The following is a 22158-nucleotide window of genomic DNA, read 5'->3' as shown; positions in this document are numbered from 1 at the left end:
ACACATATGCTGAGGTCATACATTCTGGTGTTTAACGCTGCTCATCATATCAGTTTTTGTCATTTTCAGAATGCACTGTGCACCTGGCACAGCTCATCTGCCCTTATTAACAGTTTTGTTTTGATAAAACACAAGGTAGGACCTTTTGCCAGTAAGTGGCACACCAGGAGGAGAATAACAGGCTCATCTTCTTTCCCTTCCCATCAAATTTAGCCATCAATTGTTTGGTAATCCCATTGAAGTGTGGTTAAATTATGTGAGCTGAGTCAAAACATTCAATGAGGGCAAGCATGATTTTTTAAGCGAATGACAAAAAGGAAATTCCCTATGTCAAGACTACAGATGTCTTCTTAATGGGTGGGCTGTTTCATCCCCAAATGTGGAATTTGTTAGTAAAAATGCAGATACACGTGCATGTTCTGAATGTTCAAATGCAAAGTCCAACATTTTCCTAAGGACTGCAACCCACTGCTTGTTATAGATATTATAATTGGGTCAACTAATAGAATTAATAGAATTGATAAATAGGATGGGAAAACAGCTTTCTGGCTTTATCTCTTTCAACACTATCCTACTGCGTTTATGGGCTCAGGCCATCATTTTTGTTCATACTGACTAAAATATCAAGTCAGTTTTAAAACACTTGTTGGCACCGTGCTTCAAAATGGGGGAATATCAATAGCACGAAAATGCATGCTGACACCAAACTGTCAATCACAAGTCCTGTCACTGTCACAGCCGCCCTTCCTCTCTCTCATCCACTTAAACCAGGGGTGGATGGAACTTGACTGCATGCTGAGGTGGCAAACCCCAACCCTACTCAAGTAAATTTAAATGTAAGTGTTTGGGAAAAATGTACTTCTAAAAGTACTTTTATTGCACCATGGTCATTCTCTCTGCTGTAACATGAATCAAATGGCTGAACTGCCACCACAGCATGCATTTAAGTGTTGCTAATGACCTACTAATTTTATTTAGGTGTGTTACATGTAAAAGTTTTTGGACACCGCCCCTCGAGGACTGGAGTTTGAAACCCACTACTTAAGCCAGAGTCTTCAAAATGAGTCCAAAACCAGCGGTTAATGTCATGGTGGCTAGGTCCATCTTTTACACCATATATGGTTCTATCACAGACTCGCTTACTAATTGCACAAAGGCAAAATATTTCCATAAAGAAACCTGAGAAAACCTGAGAAATATCTCTCAAAGACAGCGAAAGATTGCAAACGCCATCGATAAGCGTGAACACCGACACCATTATAATTTTGCCCTCTTGTATGGACAACCTCACTTGAAAGACAGCCCCATTACCACTAATGCCACATCACGTTATATCTAGATCTAACACAAACTCACCCTCATTGTGAACACTACCAAGCAGTACTTTACTTCCCTCACTGAGCCCTTTCAACTGCATACGTATGATAACTGATATTAGCTGAAATATTATCTTGTTCTGCACCAAAGATGCACAAGATACACGCATGCTCAGACCTGATATTACGGGAAATTACACACACTGATTCATCAAACACTGTCGCAGATCATGTTTGATTTACTCATGCAATTTTTTTTTAAATGCCAAACATACACATTCCTAAACAGTATGTCAGTTATGCGACCTTAAGAGTTAGTCATGAATGCACACCAAGCCAAAGATTGCAAAATGAACGCATTAATCCAACAGTGCACGTACGTCACTTTGTGCTGATGGTAAGTCAGGAGTGAACATGTACATCTGGTTTCTGTCTATCCAGTATTGTGAAAGTTCCTCTTTATCCCTCGTATTTTTTATGTGTTTGGATTTCGTTCTCATAAAAACGATCACTGAGATGAAACATGAAGACCGCAAAACAAATCTTCAGATTATTAGCTCACAAATATTAGCTCTGTATGAGAGGGAAATCACCTTTACTTCATAAAAAAATAAATAAATACACTCTGAAAGTGTCACTAACACCCCCTAATATTACTTTTTACTGGCTCCCATTAAATGCACTTCATAGGCACAATTTAAAGTCAGACAGTTGAGCATTCAACGCTGATATGTTGTGAAAAACCATCAAGTCAAATTGCCCTTGGGCTGAATGAACACAGGAATCGAGTGCTTATTAGGTATGATGACTCTTCTAACATGTCTGCATTAGCTGAGCTGTTGACTTAAAAAAATACCATTCATGTATCATTTTTGTAGGAAGTAGTGCCTGTGGACAAATTAGTATACACTTCATGCACTTGGCAGCAGGTTCAAAGTAAAATTTTATCAAGTAACTAGACTCATACTAAACATTAAACTTTAAAGACTGTATACAAGAACTCTTTGAAGTTATTAAAATACCCCCACTCCGAAAAAAGGGAAAAAAAACATGCAAAAGCCTCACAATGACGGGAAACTGCCTTATTGACACAGTTCCTCCTTTTTCTCAGAGGAAGAGTGCTGAGAGGGGTTTTGCTAGCTTGGATTCTATATTTAACGACTCGGCTAGCTCACATATGACAGTCGGCTGAAGAAACAACGACTGCTCCTTTGTCCTCCCACGCTGCATATCTTTTAACTTATTTAGGCATTGCAGAATTATTCTTGTGACAAAAATGACTACAGTGCAGTTTAAGTCATGGTGCTGACACTAAGCTAACATACGTCTGAAGAAAACAGTCACTATGTCACTTTTCAAAGTGGAAAACAGCAAAGCTAAGAACATAGTTTTTGTCTTAAAAATACACCTAACCTGCGTGTCAGCTAAAGATGCCATGAATGCCTCTCCACAATACCATCTTAAACTTGCTTTACTTGATTTTTTGAAAGACATACAGATAACATAACACTATTTTTAGTTTCCAAAGCACATCTATCGCCCCAGGACAAGAGAAGGGTCTCATCCAGTATCACTGCAATTGTAACCGGCCTTATTCTTGTGAAGGTAAAATAAATTCATGGAGTAAGTGCAACAGAAGTGTCACTAACATCACCAACACAGCAGAAAAAAAAACAGCAGAAAAGATGAAGCAAACTATAGAAAAGAAAAAGGAAGGCTTGCTTGTTTTGAAACCCACGGCAAGAAGAGTGTCGACGGGGGAAAGAGAGAGTGAATGCTAAAAATAAGTATAGACAGAAGAGCCGTGTACAGATATGATTTATATAAACGTTACCTGTCCTGACATGCTCAAAAGGATTCCTCTTCCATGATGATACAAACACAAACTCTTCACAAAGCAGGAGGAAACTAGTTAACCAAAAGGGGGAGGAGGCAATGCAGCAACAAGAGTGTGTGAATATTCAAGGCTACAAAAACTCAGAGAGTAGTTCCTGGTAATGCATCACAGTGTAGCTGTGCTCTCTGCCTTTAATCCTCACTCTGTCTTTCCCCTCCGTGTCTGTCACAGTTTTTTTACTGCTTATGTGCCCTCAATCGTGGCTTCCTCCCTCCCTGTAAAAGCCAGTTTCCTTTTTAAACATGCTTGTATTGCTCATAATAAATGTACTATTAAATGTACTGGAGGCAAAGCTTTGGTTTCCTTTCATTAAAGCAATACAGCAAAAAGGGAGAAAAAAGCTGTTCAGCCTGTGTGATTTCAGAAGAATTTACACAAACTGAGATATAACATATTACTGCCAAAGTATCATCAGTGAAAGCAGCTGAAAATTCTGCTGCTTAAGGGAAAATGTGTGGCCTTCAGTGTGCTAATTGGAAATTCACACTTTTGCAAACACATCAGTGTAAAAATGACTATGAAAAAACTGCCAAAACAACACTCCCTGCGCAAAACTTTAACTCATAAGGGCAGAAAAGCTTACCACAGAACCTTTGAAAAAAACAAACACTAACCAGAAAGGGCTCAGTAGTAAGTTAAGAGCAACTTTAAAATAGACTACAGTTTCACACAGGGGTTGCAGTTTGCTCAGATGAAGCCTTGTTGACGTATTTCCGTATTCAGAAGGTCACAGAGCTTTACGTCCAGTCAAGTGTGCTGCGACCCTTCAGTTTCAGGAAGTGTCTAATTTTACTTTCAGGAAGTGTTCAAAAGTCCCCAGTAACATTTTGCGTGTCATCATGGTTAAAGTACACAAGAGATGCACTTTTCAAGCTTGGCCTGTAGATGGCGCCACAATCCACTGGTAACATTTGAGAGGGTTTTTGATCGTTTATCAAAACACATAGTTAACAGTGGTAATACAGATAATGGTGGTGAGAAAGAGCATGTGTGTGTATGTTTGTGAGGGAGACAGCTAGCAAGTGCTAGCCTGTGGGATTTATCATATTTTTAGGCTCATCTTTTTTTACCTGTAATAAACTCAGTGGTTAATGCGCATCTTTTTGCAAAATGAGGCATCTGCATTCAAATGGAGCCTTACCTGTGAGTTCTGGGAGACTGAACAGGAAACCGTTGAGGGATTGGTGGAGGGCCTTTGGATGCTATTCCTGCCTTTGGAGGAAGAGGTGGAATATTTCTACTGCAAGGGGAGTGGATGGGAGAAACAGGTGAAGATTTTCTTCCTCCATCGATAGTTAGGTGTTGGGCATTCGGCTGAATGGCTAATGTCTGAGGCCTATTTGCAGTAGAAGGGAGGTCTGGAGGGTGGGATGGTGGTTGGGGGGGTGTAGATATGGAACTCAGGGATACAGATCGGCATTGTAAAGCTGGAGCCCTGACCTCTTGTCTTTCCAGTTTAGGGGAGCCAGAGGTTTGAACAGGGGGTAAGGTGAAGGGCTGTGGAGGGCAGTTTGGTGTGCTTCGGGGGGGAACAGGGGGCAAAGAAGTGTCCAAAGCTGGAGGGGGGCTAGGGTCCAAGTTGTCTGGAGTAGTAGAGCGAAACTTAGTCCTTTCTTTTGGCACAGGTTTCTTCCTCTCTCTATCTATCCCTCCATCCCTCTCTTTCTCCCTGTCATTTCTAGGTACCATCTGTCTTTTCCCAGGAACCGGCTTCTCTCCTTCACCACTGCTCTCCTGCATTCTGGATACTTGTCTTTCTCTGGGGACTGGCGTTTCTCGTTTCCTAGGTGTAGGTCTCAAAGTCTCTCCATCTTGCTTCACATTGTCCTGAAGGAGAGATTTTTCACATGGTGGGACAGGCAATGGTCTATCTCCCCCCAGAAATTCAGCTTGTTCCATTTCCTCTGATCTCTCAAACGGTCCGATGGCGTGAGAGTCACGATTCCCATGTGTTTTGTTCAGACTTGCCAAGATGCGCCTCTGGTGACCTGGCAGGGTGATACCAATGCATTCCAGTTGCTCTGGTGTGAGGCTGCGACACTGTTGTAATGTTGCATATCCGGCACTCTGAAATGCATCGGAATACTGCTCCAGGCGAAGTACGCCCAGCCACTCCCCCACATTGGCACAGGATTCAGACTGAGACATGGCTGATGTGTTTGTATCTGCTGCTCGTGAGAGTCCACGGAGAAAATGCAGACCTTAATGCATCAGATCATGGTTACACAACCTGCAGAAGAGACAGAACAAGGAGACGTGTCAATGCATCCCATCAAGGAACAAGCAAAAATTAAACAAAAACTCTCCAAAGCGATGACATTTTTTTTTTAAATGATTTCCTGAAAACCTTGTTTTAGTTTGTGGTTTGTGTTATTTTAGTTTGTTTGTGTGTGTCATGCAAGTATGAATGCGGCAAATCCTGTCTCGGGAAATATGTCAGCCTGCATTAATATGTGTGCTTCTAAAGATAAATCGTGATCAGTAATGAAGTAGTAGTGCAATCATAACCATAATTCAAGAAGTTGCTATTTTTATTAAGTGTCTAAACAACTGCAGCAAAGTTCTATGCAACATGTGGTGGATGTTTCTTTCCCAGGTAGAAGAGGAAGTTGAGTCGCCACAACAGTAAAATTCAATAGTAGTTCAGTCATTCTGATAAGTGGTGTCACATTAGTCCATTGACATGTGTGTGTATATAAAAAGGTTGAACACAAAGTAGAAGAAACTGCCATTTAAGTCTGGATTTCTCTGCCTAAACATGTTTTCTTTAAGTTTCTAAACTAGTCAGTTTTGTTGCACTATCGCAACAGACTACTAAGGGAGGAAGTGTAAGTGGCACAATGAGTATTGGCACAGAAAGCATGTCTCTAAATTCTCCGTAAGCCTTTCAGTCATGTTCAGCTTCCTGCAAACCACTAAAATTCCTCATAGCACTGTCATCAAGGTATTACCGTAAGTTTTATTTTTTTTATCACCGGTGATGACCCAAGGCCTAAACACTAACCCTAATGTTTTGGAGTAAAGTAAAACTGACTTATTTGGAATAAATTAACTAGCTTTGAGGATGATTTTTATGATAATATAGATATGGCACTTTGTGTCTGTATTCAAAACGTCCAAGAACAGCTTCTACGCAAATCGGTGAAAATGTTAGGCTTCGATTAACAGTAGGTGTCATCTACCAGCACTCACACAGCGCAAAAACGTAACAACCGCAATCAATAGCTCAATAAAGACTATACCGATGCACAACTTCAGTGAGCGTAAAAATATTTCCAATAGTTATTCTTGACTGTTCTATAACGTGGGAAGGTACAAGCTTTTCTAAATCAATAGTCAAAAACCTTCTGCAGTCACTCTGCTTTTTATCTTTCTGCCTCTTACTTGTGACCACAGGGGAAGCTGTCGGTTTCCCATTAAGAGCCGCAAACACAGTCTTTCCTCCACACACCCTTACACACAAAACTATATTTCACTTGATACAATCACAAGAAAAAATAAAATATGCGTGGATGAGTTTAACCTCTTTTCTGTTCAGCTCAATAAAAACAAAAACATGCCTGACTGAAAATATACTATTCAAAAAGAAAAAAAAAAACAGTTTATACTTTATTCTCCAAATCTCACATAACAAGAAAATATGTTTAATAAGACTAAAAACATTTGACTTGCACAAATTATATGATATTTACGGTAAGAACTTTTCCTCGTCACAAGATTGCATGTAAGTATCACACGGCGGATATCAGAAAATAAATCGAGTAGGACAACACCAAACTAGAATTTCTATTACTTACATGACCACAAGGGCTGTTGTGGGTATATTGGTGGGCAGTAAAACTATGGACAGGTTGTGAAACGTCCGGTCGCAAAACTTAACAGGTGTGTATTTGAGTTTAAACTAAAGGGAGGGTTCGCTCATTAACTTGGTCTGATCCATCAATAATTAGTGAAGGCCATCAGAAGATGTAACATCATTTCAAGATGGTTATGAGTTTTCCTTTGATAGAAACTGTTTAGTTTTTTTTTTTTACTGACAAGTTTAAAATTTAAAGATACACACCTAAGCATTATTAACAGACACTTTAGCTCACTGACTAGCAACAGAACATGCAAAAGAGAAAATATTTAAAGAATTATATAAACCTGATTCGGTTTGGTGATTAGACATGAGAGTTGTTAAGGTTGAGTGAAGTCATAGTCACCAGCCCAGTATGATAAAAGACAGTGTACCGGCTGCCAATGTGATGCATTTCATTTCCTGTCCAAAGTTTCCTCTAACCACTCAGAGCACAGCGTACAGACGGTGTGAATCTTGCTCTCTTCTCTCCAATCAAAATGCTTCCCATTTTTGAATTGAGGAACTCAAAAAACAGCCCAATGAAATATGACGATTGGTCTTCAGCCCCTTCACTGAGGCGTTACTCACCAAACTGAGCGAAAAGTGTCTAACAAGTGAGCAGCAAGTGTTAGCATCTTTCACCATCTTAAATCAGCACTTTGTTGCAGAGAAGCCCATGATTGGCTGCATCTGGGCATCTGCGTGGGTGTCTGCGGGGAAAACCATAATAAGCATAACCATGAACACTGCAGTTAAGCTTAACGCTATCATTCACAGTTGTGCCTGTTTATCGAGTTAAACATGTACCCCCTCAATAGTGGCTCCGTCGGACTAATCAAGACATGAAAAAGGTAAAAGCAGATGTAAAGTAGAGAAGTGAAACAATACTGTTGAAATATGTAATCTTGAGTATTGTGCCCATGCATCACATCATGAAACGCTTAGCTTACATCAGCTGATATCAGTTTGTGCATCTCAACATAAAAAGCATTACTTTGTCAGCTGTTCTAAACCTGTCTGCCTCTTGAAGGCAATTTCAATTAGGTTGCTATTCAACCGACACTCACCTGCCACTTCATTGGTTACAACTGTTCAAACACTCATTAATGCAAATAAGCCAATCACATGGCAGCAACTCAGTGCATTTAGGCATGGAGGTAGCTTGCTCCTTAGTACTGACTGAGCATTGTTTTAACACCACAGCCTATCTGAGTATTGTTGCTGGCCATGTCCATCCCTTTATGACCACAGTGTACCCATCTTCCGGTGGCTGCTTACAGCATGGTAACACAACATTTGCATCATCTCAAACCGGTTTCTTAAACATGACGATGAGCTCACTGTACTAAAAATGGCATCCACAGTCACTGGCTCTCACTCCAATAGAGCACTTTTGGGATGTGGTGGAACAGAAGAATCTCAAAATGAATTTGCAGCCAGCAAATCAGCAACAACTGTTTGATCCTATCATGTCAATGTGGACCAAAATCTCACAATTTATGCCATTAAGACTTAAAGCAGTTCTAAGCAAAATACTTATGAACTTTGATAAATGCTTCCTGTGTTTGCAGTTCACTAGTCTAAACATAACCTGAACCTATTGCTGTACTATATTCAGAAAGATGAACCTGACTGTGATCTTTAATTTGACACGAAAACAGAATATTCACAAAACTGCTAATGTGTTATTTTAACTGCTGAAAAGACTGACAAAGAGTGTGCGTGAATGCAGAAAATATCAGGTTCCTCCTTAATTCTGCAAATTCAGGTTGATTATCACCCCCGACTTCCTTTTTCCTATGCTCTGTGCCTCTCCTTTTTATTTATCTCTTTTTTTTCTTCAGTTTCCAGTCAGTAATTTGAATTCAATTCATCTGTCTCTCCGTTCATCTCCCCCTCCCTCCCACTCAGAGAGCTGCCAATAACAGGGTCTCTGTGCTCTCCACAATGGGGCATTTTGTTGCCTAGGCGAGTACACGCACATACTGACAAGCAGGAAGGAAAAGCATGGTCAAGGCCCACTGTTCGAGCCTGTTCACACACTTTAAAATGAGTGCTCACCTAATGATATTGTGTGTAGGTTGGCATCTGTGTGTGAGGGACGCCTCAATTTCACCCTTAATCCAACACACAGAGATACCCAGGGTGCTCCACTCATCACAGTGCTGGCTGGCATCAAATTTAACCTCATCTACTGTCTGAATCTGCAGTTTTTAAGTATATAATAGTGATTTATGAGACAAAGCAATGTCTACTAAACTTTATCGCTTATTAAAAGAATTTAAAGGCCTCTCAGCAACAATGTTTGTGACATATAAAACACATTACCACCCCTCCGCTGTACTTGTAAACACACCGCATAAATAGTGTGGCAGGGCTGTGTACAGTATGCCACACAGTTTAAAAAAGAAAATGCAAAGACTACCATTGTCTGGCCAGCTGTCACACTATGAGTCATGTGGTTTTTAAAAAGCCACAACAACTGCTGTGTTGTTTTTTACTCTTAACACTTCACTGGTCCTAAACTAAGAAACAAGCTTTTTATATTGCACGTCTTGTGCTAGTTTTTAAAAAGCGAGGAGAGTCTTTGTTCTAATTCGAAGACTAAATATTTCACTTACATGCTCATACTGCCGAATGTGTAACAACACAGTCTAGATATAGCATAAACCTTGCTGTATCCACCACTACATTCACCAGCATGGACTAGAATCGCATTCACTGAGCCTGGCATATAATCTGCAAGTCATTTAAATAAGAGAAAATAAAGTTCGACTACACACCTAGTCTAAAAGACAGAAATCCCCGAAATACTACACGTGATCCTAGGAGCTTAATTAATCCTCATTACTCAGATCGTGTTTTAAATGTTGCTGACGTCTGTCGGGGCTGCAGCCACGGACAGTGACTGGGGGTGTCGTAATATCTCTGAACCGTTAACCGTTAGTGCATCACTAAAATAAGAATAAGATGTTTAACCCACTAGTATTTCGTGAGCTGACTAGCATGGGGCAGCAACTGTTTGACGTTTAGTTGACTAGTCGTCCACATTTCTAGCCTGGGCCATTCCGTTTTTATGTGAGCGTTTTTGAAGGTGCATACTAAAACACCCAAAGCACATTCATGTGTCCCTCATTTCATTGCAAATGTATTCAAAATAAATATAGTCTAAACTTGTCTTCTCAATGCCTGCTTCATCACAGCTCAGCTGTTGGAACGATGACTTTACAGATTGCTTCAACATTTTACATGCGTGATCTTTGCTGGCGTGATCATCAAACCAAGAGCAACTAATAAATCACAAAGCAAGCCAATCAAGCTTCGATTAGCCATTAGTACCGGCCAGGCTTGCTGAATGTATTTAACTTTATTCATAAACAATAGGGCCGATTACTTACAATCGTCTTCTCCTTCATTTTGATGTAGAACAACAGAAGGAGCTCTCTTGGAGTATTTTCATAATCAATTTTGATCAGCGAGTGGCAGTGCTAAAGCATTTCAAAGAGCAACACTTGACCGGCTGATAACCGCACTTGCAAAGTTGTACAGTTCCACAGTGCAACACGTGACCTCACCCCGTTAGAAAAGAACGAGAAGTGAGTTTTACACTGAAATGTGTATGTGTTAAATCTGCATTTAAGTGATGGTGAATACAAACACCTGCTTACAATTGCAATTCAAATGAACTGCCACACATATTTTTGCCATTTGCTACTGCGAGTGTAATCTATAGGCTTGGGTAAACCACAGAAACTTTTTCACAGCTTTACTCCAGCCCTACTGCCTACACAGAAGACATTACTTGAGAAGTATAATCCAGCATGCCTTTGCAGGGCTCGCAAAATCGATAGCCCGACGTCCCGGGGCTAGCGATTTTTCCGGTCGGGCTACCAAAATCCATCTCAGCCCTGCCCGTCAGGTTATCATAGGAAGAAAAAATATGTCAATGCTTTTGCATTCTTTCGCAAACATAGCTGGGCAATTATGTCATTGGCATCGATGAGCCACTGTCAGTATGTGACATACTGAAATCGCGTTTGAATTTGCGCTTGTTTTTTGCTTCACTTTGCGATCATGCAAACTGTGAATAGAGAGCGGCAGCTACTGATTGGTGAGTGACAGATTAATTGCGCACCAATTCCTCTGACATCGTCTTATCACTCATTAGCTTACTATTCAAACGTGACAAGTGAAATCTCCCACAGCAAGCTTAAACATGTGATAGAGGTTGATTGCGCAGAGAATCACTGATCATTATGCAAGTGCGTGTGTAAAAGCAGATGGATTTATGCAGGTATTTTAGTTCTGCTCAGCCAAATAAGACGGGTCAGGGTGAAGAAGGGACAGCCAAAGAAAAGCCTATCACAAAACGGAAAAGATATGACAAATCAGACTATGAGGCAAAAACAAAAGTGCAGCTTTTTTGGTTTCATGGACAAAAGAATTTCTGTGGCTGGAATATGACAAGCTAAATAACATGATGTTCTGCTGGGTGTGTCTTGAGTTTCCTTCGATTTCTGGGTCGACAAGCACCTTTGTTACTGGGACCAGTAATTTTAAGAAAGGCCCCATTAGAACCCATGAGAAATGCAAGAAATGCATTATTGCTCAGTCTGCAGTATCTTTCCCAGAACAAACGCCAATTGCAAAAAACATACCAAAAATAAACCAAGCACAACAAGAAGTCCAGAAGAAACGCAGAAGAAAAAGCTGTTTAGAACAGCGTGCTATGTTGCAAAGAGTGAACTACCTTTGGCAAAATTTAGCAGTCTTTGCAAACAAAGCAAATGGCCTAGATCTTGGTTCCTCTTACCCTTGACTTCAGTGGAAATTTCAGATTCAGGATCTGACACAGACTGATTCATGTTCTACACAGTTCTTACAAGTTCATAGAAATTTCTGTTCAATTAGAACCAAATATTTGAGTTGATGATTGTAATTTTTATACAGTTGTAATTTGTGTTTTAACTATTTTTTTTAAGTCAATCAAAAAATTGTCCTCTTTTTTTCAGGCTACTTAAATTTATTTTGGGCTACCAAAAACTGAAAGTGTCTGCCCAAAGGGCTACCAGGGATTTTGAAATTTTGCGAGCCCTGCCTTGAGTCCTACTTGCAAGTTTCGGAGCAGCGCCTTGAGATTTGACTGAAACAAAACATTGTGATGACGTTACACCTCTACTGGCCTTCTTGCAATGGCTTTCAGTCAATTTCAGGATCCAGTTTAAAATTGTATTGCTTGTTTTTAAACATCTCAGTGGTTTGGCACCCACTTACTTTACAGAACTTTTGAAACCCTACAATTCTACCAGCCACTGGCGTCTATGAACCAGCTCCTCTTGGACAAGATCCAGGCTTAAAAGCAGAGGCGATAGGAACCATCCCTGAAAAGGCTCTAATTTTTGGAACAACTTACCTCTTTGCATAAGAGCTGCCCACTCTCTTGCTTTCAGGTCTAGCTGAGCAGAGTATCCTAGCTTTTATTATACAAACACAGTCTTACTTGCTTCTTTTGAGTTTTAGTGTACATTTATTGCTGATTCAGTGTTGTTACATTTAGGTGTATATTTTGTATAACTTGTACGGCACTTTGAGGCTGTTTAAAATGTGCTATAGAAATAAACTTGGACTTGACACAGACTTCTTGAACAAACTAAATATTTTAAATAGTGATACTAAAAGATATCAGTATATTTCACAGATATTCAAAATGACTGTTGGTCAAAATCTGGACCATGAACTAAGCAAACAATGATGTAATCAGCAATACCATCGCATCAACACACGGACCCCTGCAATATGGTCATGTTGTAAATTTTTAACTATTTAAGTGGACATATGCAATCACAACAGATTATATCCCCATAATTTGGAAAAAAAAAAACTCTATGCAAACATATACGTAAATGTATATCTGACATACAGGCAATGGTTGTGTTATGAATAATGTTAAGCAGTTTTTTAAGGTGCAAAAGATGCCAGATCATGATGACCTGATATGTGGCATACTATGAAGTAATGTTATTTCTACCTACTGGTGGTTATTTACAAATAAGGGATGTATTACAATCTAGATGATCACTCTTTAACCACTACACTTTGGTTTGGTGTTACACAAGTCACAGTTTCTTTTATGCCATTTCTCTCAGAGGTCAAAAGGAAATGTTTTCTAATATTGCTGTAGACTATTGACAGAGTTGGCATTTGAAGAATTCCTGAACTTACCAAAAAATAAATTTAAAAAAAAATCCAGAATTTACCAAAAGTCCCTCTCCTGTGTAACTGTTCGTGTTATCCTGAAGGGGTGGGTAGAGTAGCATAGGAGGAACAGAGAGAAGAGTCGACGGGGGTCAAGCTGACACTTCCTTAGCCTGCCAACAACAAAAGCCTTCCAACAAGTGGGAATTCTTCTAAACCCAAAGATACAGGCCAACCCCAAACATCTGGTAGCGGAACAGCTGGTCCTGGCAGGAGCATTAGCAACTCTGCTGAATTACAGCCAAACAGCCCAACCAACGCATACCTTAACAGCATTTAACCGTCACTTTATTTCAAAGGCACTTATGGGGATTACATGGTAGTGAGGAGCTATCCCTCCAAATGGATAACATCAGTTGATACAACTAGTAGGAATGCACCAATCCAATTTTTCCTACTTTTGTTACGTTAGCAGTGCCTTGTCTTAGGGTACCTGCAGATGTTGAGCACGGATCTGATACCAGCATTTAATGAATGAGCTACATTCGTCAGCGAAGCATACAGGTCAACATCAAATATTTTCTGTTTATCATATTTTTTTGCTCTAGTCTCATTTCATCTTAAAATCACTACTAAAGTTGTCCCAGTTTCTTCTTTTTCTGCTTTCGTTCTTACTGTTAATACAACTCCACACACACATACACATCTGTATGTGTGTGTGGACTGGACAGAAACCAGTCCACACACACGTGGACTGAAACTAACAAGAAAGAGGTGAAGTGAAATTCTATCAATGGAGTTGATCAACAGACGCTATGCTACAGTGAGTGCAATGAAAACTCCCAATAAGTGATACAACTGTTAGAATCTACGAGACAGAGCCACAGAGCGAAAGGAGCTGTCAAAAAAGAAAACAAAAAGTCACCTAAACGCTTCAGTTGAGCCAGCTGACCACAGTAAAGCCACAAACTACAGTAGGGCAAAGATTAAAATAAAGCTGCTGGTGCTGTTACTCTAAAATACCTCCAAACCAAAGGTCTGTTACGGTTAGTTTTCTCAATGCAAGATCAGATTACCTATTAATAGCTACTGATGACTTTTGATGGTTCAATAGATCAGCTGTTGTCATCATCACACCAGTCAAGATCAGATCAATTTAAAATCCAAATATCATATTCCTTTGTCTACAATCAGTACAACTTCAAAACCTCTATTCCTTTCTACTCATACTGTGTATGGAAAAAGGTCATAACGCAAAGTATCATTACTGTTATCAACAGTATCCATGTACATCAGTACAGAAATGTCCATGATGTGTTTGAGAAATTTAGAACGTGTCCAATTTGGTGTACTAAAACCAAAAACTAATAAAAAACATATTATACAAGAGTAACTACAACATCATCCATTAGATGCCTGTCGATGTCCTTTGGGGCTCATAGTTTCCTTCTCTCTTCCTCTTCCCTTGTTTCCTAGATTAAGACTGAAAAGCAAGTCTGTGGAGAACAGGCCAAGATTACTTTTTTTTTAAGTCCCTACGATCTACAGTGAGATCTAACTCAAAAATACAATACAATACAATACATGCAGTTAACATGGAGCAAATCTGCATTCACCTTAATGGACTTAATGACTAAGTCCACAATTAATTTCTCACTGTAACACTGTCTGATCTTTCAGATCAGGTGGAAAAGAATGAAGCTGCTTGCTCTACTGCTGCTGCTCAATATACCAGCTTTTAACAATTTGCACTGCCTTAACTCTTCGTTTAATCTCCAGAGTTTTAGACGGATATCGTCCTTATAGGAGCTGCTGAAAAACACAGCATATACAAGAGACATGAGTCAGATACCCATCACCAGACACACTGCTGCTTTCAGCCCACTTTCAATTAGGACTGAATAGTGACTCAGTGCAGCCAGCACAGCAATGCATCTTAACAATGTCCTCTAGTGAATAACCTTATGTGTGCACGCACACATGCACACACTCTTACCCCTTACTCCCAGGGCTGCAACATTTCAGAAGGTTGCCCACGGCAACCCAACCTAACCAAACTATTATATTTAGCCTAAGAATTGCACCAAAGTCATAAACCTCTGATAAATAACTATATTTTAATGAAGTACTGTAAACCATATAGACAACTGGGGAAGGATATCTGAAGTAAAACACAATCAAAATTAAATCATCAGTGTGTGTCAGACACAGGCCGCCACTATGTAAAAATCACACGCACTGTTTGACAACAGGAAAAGACGAAAACTGCGCAATGTGTAGACTCGACCCAGGCACGTTTAGCCAAATGATTAAGGCCTGTCCAAAATGGTAAATAGTAAATGGACTGGTTCTTATATAACGATTTTCTGCTCGAGCACTCGAGCATTTCATACAACATGGCTCATTCACCCAATTACACCTATTCACACAAGCATGTTTTTCTATAAAGAATCGGAACATATTATTAATGCATTTAGTCCTAGAGGTAATTTTTCAGATAATTTCCTCTGGGACTAAATAAATCAGAGAGCAACCTGATAATAGAGGACCTGCTCTACCTCATGAGGTGCAACCACCCACCCACCCCCAAAAAAGCCTTCGAAATGTGAAAGATTTCTGGAAACATCTCTTAGATTCAATCTCAGATACAATCTTATGACTCTAGTTGTGGCCTTCACTTTCACAATGGCTTGTAAAACTGAGATGTAAAAAAACTAAACTAAACCCTCGGTGCTCATCACAGCAGCGGGATCCACATATTTGTATTGGCGAAGTTGAAGCTCCCCTCTCAGGGATTTGCACCTCCTCCCAGTCAAGGACTGGGGATCTTTTGCTCGTCAGGTAGTCACTACACTACACTCTGGCAGTTCACTGTTAAGTTTATAAAGATCTCAGATGATCAGGTGAAAAGTAAGAAGTGAAACAAAGTTAAGCTGATAGGTGTTTTTTTTTTTTAGTTAATATGAACAAGAGTCTCCTGATGCTATTAGGCTAACCTTCATTTAAATCAAATCGAACCTGAAGCCGTAATTTTTAAGCAGCCTTCCGATAAAAAAAACAAAACAAAACACAACAACAAGTCAGTAAATGTGAATTCTTGTGCATACTGCATTTATTCAAGCAGCTCCTTTGACTAAAGCAGACTCCCAGCGCTGTTTGGACTGAATGCCAAAATTTGGCTGAAATTAGAGGGATTCTTTTAAGGCTGCAGATTTCTAACTTCAGTCCGGTGTAGACAGCTGTTTGTTGTACACTTTCAAACTTCATTAAAACCTTAAAATATAAAGCGCTCAGTTGTCTGCTAAGGTCAGTGTCCTCTCACCTCGTTTCAGGGTTATTCAGAAGCAAACAATCATGTGTGCGAGTGAGACAGAGAGGAGAAAAAAAAGACACAAAAGTTGATGACACAAGTGGGATAAAGAAAGACGATGACAGATATTAACCGACACTGCATCTCAAACATGACATCAGTGCCAATAACGGTTTCCTCTAAAGAAATCTTGCTAAGTTAAAACTTCTGACTATGATTTGCAAGCCTTGGCTTATTCCAGACTGCCCGTTGTATGATAGAAGGCAACTTTTATAGTGACAGACAGATGTGTATTTGCATCTTGATATGCATCTTTTAATATTACAGTATGTGATTCTCAGCATGCACAGGAAAGCCAAAGGCAGACAGCCACATACTTAGTCATTTCCCATTTCCATTTCACTGCAGGACCAATAAGGTCAGTAGGGCCATGATACTGTCTGATAGCGATTTTTGCCAGTCTGCAAAAAATGACATTTAATGGGTGGATTTTTTGGCTTGCCCTTCAGAGCGATAAATCGCTATCCGCTTTCCATGGTAAGACGAAGTGCCTTGCTCAATCTTTGATATGGCAGCGATAAAAATGACTGACTTTTATTTACTTTACAGTTTTGCAACTAGGAGGCTTCTGCAGCATAATCATATCTAGTGAACCACAACGAAGAGGAACATCGTTTTTCATGGTTGAAGAACTTCTTCCTCAGCAAGAAAAAAGCAAAACAAAAAGAAGAAAGAAAAAAAAACTACTTAAAAATTTGTATTCACCAACTTTAAGGGTCTACTGATCAAATCAGTCATGCAAAAATGCAATCTATTTTAAAGCCCTGAACCCACAGGCAAATGTTATTAACCTTTCAATGTAAATCACACGGAGCACATTTGTATCAAAAGGGAAATTATTTCAAAGGAACAGGAAAAGCATACGTCTGTAGTTCTTAATAACTTATCTGCCAACACGTTTACAGTTTCACTATTGATCAAACCTTATGAACTTCATAAGGTGACTCTTGTCCGTTTGTGGGAGAAAAAAAAAAAGCAGAAATAAGCTGTTTAAGAAATCTTCCGCAACTACCTCGCTGCTTTTTTGTTTTTTGGCGGGGGGGGGGCTGCTGTACTAAAGCCTGCATGATCACCTGTCACAAAAATCCACCTGCTCCATTACATACACAGCTCTGAGAATTTCTATAGATGCTTCCTTCTTCTCAAGCTAGGAACCAGTTACTCCATCTATAAACAACTGATTTCATCTTAAAACCATCCATGTAATGGAGCCCAGATTAGAAATAATGAATTCCGCTGGGGATAAACAGTCCCGTCGTAGGAAAGTTCGCTTTTACCAGAGAAAAAAATAGAGCAGTCTGGGAATACCGCTAAAGAGTTCACATTAATCCAATGAAACTGTTCTTGATCAATTAGCCTACTTCTAAAAGCAGAAGTGGACACAGTCGCTGAAGCACATTGGAAAAAAGAATAGGTTCATGCGTCGCTGAGTAATAAATTCGGAGCTAACAGTCTGCGCCTAAAAATAACCTCAGCAACATTTTTTTTAGTGCGGACCCCCTCACAGTGAGTGCGTTTAAAAGCGCTGAGTTCACGTTTCTCCTCTAAGCAGTGGCTCGAGGAAAGTTTCTCTTGTGCTGGAGGAAAAAATAGTTTTTAAATTCCTGTTATCCACTTACCCTTTCCAGTCTTCAGTGTCCGTGTCACTGAGACACGCCAGGAGTGGATTTGCCTTCGAGGTGGGATTAGAAGACACAACTGCGACGCCGAATAGCGAATAACACTTTATTTTTTTTCTCACTGTTGAAGCGCAGCAGCGGCTACGCGCATGCATCCGCGCTTACGTGCACGTGAAGGAAGTGTTTTTCCTTTCAAAATAAACAGACCCGCGGCGAGTTTAGCCTACTGTTTGTTTTACTTTGAAGGCTACACTTTTGTCCTTTCTGCCTTAACACGGATAATTTTACTGTCGAAGAATTTCCGTAAGACCGTCATGTGACCGTCGAGAAAGACTGGACAACCCAGTTAGTTTTCATCCACGTTCCCCACACAACGCTTACTTTTTACATACAATACCAAAAAAGAAAAAAAAAAAGACTGAGCAGTGCTATTTTTTAACTTCTGCTATTGCACATACTCAGAGTCGGCGTGTTTTGGAGAACTAAAACCATCCCCATAACCCTCAATGGGACTGCTAATAAAATTTTACACTGTATTTTTATTATACTTTTTTTTTCTTGGGGGGAGGAACATCAATAAACAAACAAAATAAATACCAAATAAACAAATGACAAGTAATATAACCAGTAATATTTAAGTAATATTTATTTGTTGTTGTTTTTTTTTGTTTTGTTTGGGGGTTTTTTGCCTGTCCCGTTTGGCTCTTTTGCCATCAGAATTATTGTCTAAAGGCGAAGAAAGATGCCCAACGGATTTACTTTACCAAATGGACCATCCCAGCCTTGCCGTAATGGTCTATTTGATTCACCTTTTATTGTTTATTTTATTTTAACCTGCTAAATACGGGACAGACTTGACGGGGGGAAAGAAAGGGGAGAAAGAAAGAGGGAAAGAAAAACAGCGAGGAAGAGGGACAGGGATAAAGGGCAAAAAACAAAAACCAACAAAATAAGCAGACAAAAAATACATATATCAATCACCTGGATCACCTGTTGAGAAAGAAAAAAGAGAAAACAAGCAGAAGGAAAAAAAAGAGCAACATAATAAACAACATCACGATGATCTATGGGAATATAACAGTAAATACTAAATATTAAACATTATTGTGCAGCACGTAAGATCGACAGCGCACAGTGTGCTTTGAGGTAGGAGCCAAAAAGGGTGTAGTTTGTGTGTGTGAGCACCCGTGTGTACACCTGTGAGCATGAGCGCGCTTGTATTTAAAAGGTTCCTTCATGTATTGATCTGCTAGAGGGTGTGGGGAGCCATAGCCCCGTCATCCAGGGCATGAAGCAGGTATGGAGGAGATCAAAACTCCAGACATCCAGAGGCCCTCAGAACACAAGAGACCAAGGAAGACCAACAGAGGGGCAGCCGCGCCACTATCCCAGAAAGAGCTGAGGAGAGTCCCAGATGAGGGGTCACTCAGCAGCCGCGGAGCAGAATCCAGGGGGGGTTGTAGTGACGTGCCCGTGAGCTCCGCCGGCAGCCAGCTGTGCCTGAGTGACCGAGCCCCAGGCCGAGAGGCTGAGGGCACCCCACCCCCGAAGTGGCCCGAGCGAGCCCCAGGCTCCAGGCCCCGACAAGCAGCCACCAAGGAGTGAGCCGGTGTGTACCTGGACGCCCACCCCCGGACACAAAGAACCACCAACGCACCGATGTCTGAGGGCGTCTGCCACCGGCAGGGGAAGTGGTGGGGGGAGATAGGCCTCCAAACCTTGGAGGGCCTGAGATGTCCCCAGAGAGGTGGCGTCTGATACCCGACCTGACATATAGACACAGACAAACAGGCACACACAGATACAAACATCCATTCCCACCCTCATGCTCTCATATGCAATTACTCAACACTCACCCAACGTGGAGATAGACATAAAGAGACACTGTACACACAATCACACTCCCCAAGCGTACTCTATACCCCAGGTCTAGGTACCCTTGCCCCTGGAGGGGGAAACTGCACCCAAACCCAGGTAGTGTTACCCTTTTCCCTGGGGTGGAGAGAAGCAGACTGCCCCAGTAATATTTATTTGTACAGGTTTCTGTCCAGTGTACGGCTCCACTAGGTTGTGTTTCTAGGCTTAATATTATAAATAGGTTACTGCGTTCATAAACAGAAATATATTTGAACAGATTTGTGGAGGTGGCGGTGATTAAATCAGACGGGAAGATTTGATTTTAATTTTTTTTAAACTACAGTTGTAGAACTCAGACAAACCAGCAGGGGGCAACCAATCAACACACGATATTGAACTTAAACATTTATTTTCTTATAAATAGAAAAGAGGAAAGCATGTTTAAAGCAGGAAGAGAATCTAAATCAGGCTTAAATTATTAAAGATGATTCCAGTGGTTCCATTTTTAGCAAGATTCACAAGATGGGTGGTGGGGTGGTGGTGGGGGGGTGGTGGTGGTGGTGGGGGGGGGGGGGGGGGGGGGGGGCATTACATTCTCATCATAAATCAAGATGCCCCAGTTGGTTCCATGAGCAAAACACATCACGCTGGGAGGTTACGTGAACAAAAAAAGGTCACATGTTATGCTCTGTCAAACCTTTAATACTACTGTTATCTAGGTGTGTGTGCATCTCTCTGTGCCTGTGTGTCACTTGTTGTTTCAGTGTGCTGGGAGAGTCATAGGAGAGGCCCCATCACTCAGGGGGTGGATGAGCAAAAAGGGTAATACATCTTAGTCTTCAGGAGCCAGACTGAGCCAACAAGTCACTGACGTGGGAGCCTGTTACTCATTTCAATTAGGATCTACGGTAAGGATACAGCGGGGGGGACTTAACTGGAAAGGTTAGCCAGAGGATAGGACATGGAAAGAAACAGGGACCGAAAGGGGAGAAAAAGATAGTAAGTGTCGTTAAGAGAAGAAAAAAGCAAAAACAAGTGATAAATGAGCGAGCTGGGAGCAGACCAGGATAGGATGGGAACAAATGAAGGAGAACAAATGGGTGAGATTAAGAAGAAGGAGAAAATGAGAAGAGTGGAGGTAAGAGCAGCAAAGGAAGAAGAGAAGAGGGGAGGGAGGATGGGGAAAAGAGTGACACACAGAGGAGGCTCAATGAAAAAAAAGAAGTCTGGATGAGGAGAAGATCAAAGGATAGATGACAGGGAGAAAAGAGGGGGGTAAGGGAAGAGGAGAAACAAGGCAGAGAAGAGCAGAAATTGAGGAGGAGAGTAAGGGGAGAATAGAAGAGACAGCGAGCGATGGCAAGGAGTTGAAGAGGGGGTGGGGTGGTGATGAGTCATCACCAGGCTATCAGCCCCGGTGGGCCGGGTTGCTGTGGGGGTGGCAGTGTGACACATATGCAGAAAACGCACACACAGGGGGAGGTTGCCGGCCGTCATGCTGCTTAAACGTCTCCTCCTGCTGCAGAGGCGGGTGGAAGACAATACAGGGATGCCACTGAGACATGCAGTTGTGCACATGCAGCCCTTTCCTCTGACACACACATGCATATAATGGCGATGGCTGGGCCAGAGGCCTCATTAAGACTCCGAGGATGGATGGATGGTTATAAGGGCAAACAGTCAATACAGCTGTATGAAAAACAACACAAAACAAAACAAAAAAGAGGAAAGAAAGGAGGCGCACAAGCGCTGTTTACACATTGTGTGTCTCTGTCTATCTCTCACATACACCTTCCTCCATCATTCATACTTTATTAGGCAACGCATATGCAGAGGCGGATGTTGTATTAAAAAAAAGGAACAAATAAAGAGGAAGATGCACAAGAAACACGGCCACGGTGTTACATAAAAAGTTCACCGCTTCGCTCCTCTCACTGCGGCACTATGGTTTGCTCAGCTGCTGTGCTAAGAGTAATATCAAGCTCCTTCTTCTGTCATTTAATTAGCTCATCACAAGGATCCACGGTGCATTTTCAGTGTTCTTGCACATGCTTATACTCCAA

At 40.9% G+C, this 22158-nt stretch overlaps 1 protein-coding gene across 2 annotated transcripts in view; it reads right to left on the bottom strand.

Annotated features, from left to right (window-relative positions):
• LOC134641129 (arf-GAP with Rho-GAP domain, ANK repeat and PH domain-containing protein 1-like) overlaps positions 1 to 18348 on the bottom strand; it is a 58874-nt gene extending 40526 nt beyond the window's left edge. For both annotated transcript variants that reach the window (XM_063493361.1, XM_063493359.1), the window contains exons 1-2: positions 18239 to 18348; positions 4355 to 5443 (exon numbers count right to left, since the gene is read on the bottom strand). In XM_063493361.1, the coding sequence (XP_063349431.1) occupies positions 4355 to 5361 (1007 nt within the window). In that variant the 5' untranslated portion in view covers positions 5362 to 5443; positions 18239 to 18348. The remainder of the gene's footprint in view (positions 1 to 4354; positions 5444 to 18238) is intronic.
• Between the last annotated feature and the right edge of the window lie 3810 nt (positions 18349 to 22158).

This window comes from Pelmatolapia mariae, linkage group LG14 (genome assembly GCF_036321145.2).
Source record: "Pelmatolapia mariae isolate MD_Pm_ZW linkage group LG14, Pm_UMD_F_2, whole genome shotgun sequence".
Classification (NCBI taxonomy): Eukaryota; Metazoa; Chordata; class Actinopteri; order Cichliformes; family Cichlidae; genus Pelmatolapia; species Pelmatolapia mariae.
This window is presented reverse-complemented; position numbering and strand designations above follow the sequence as displayed.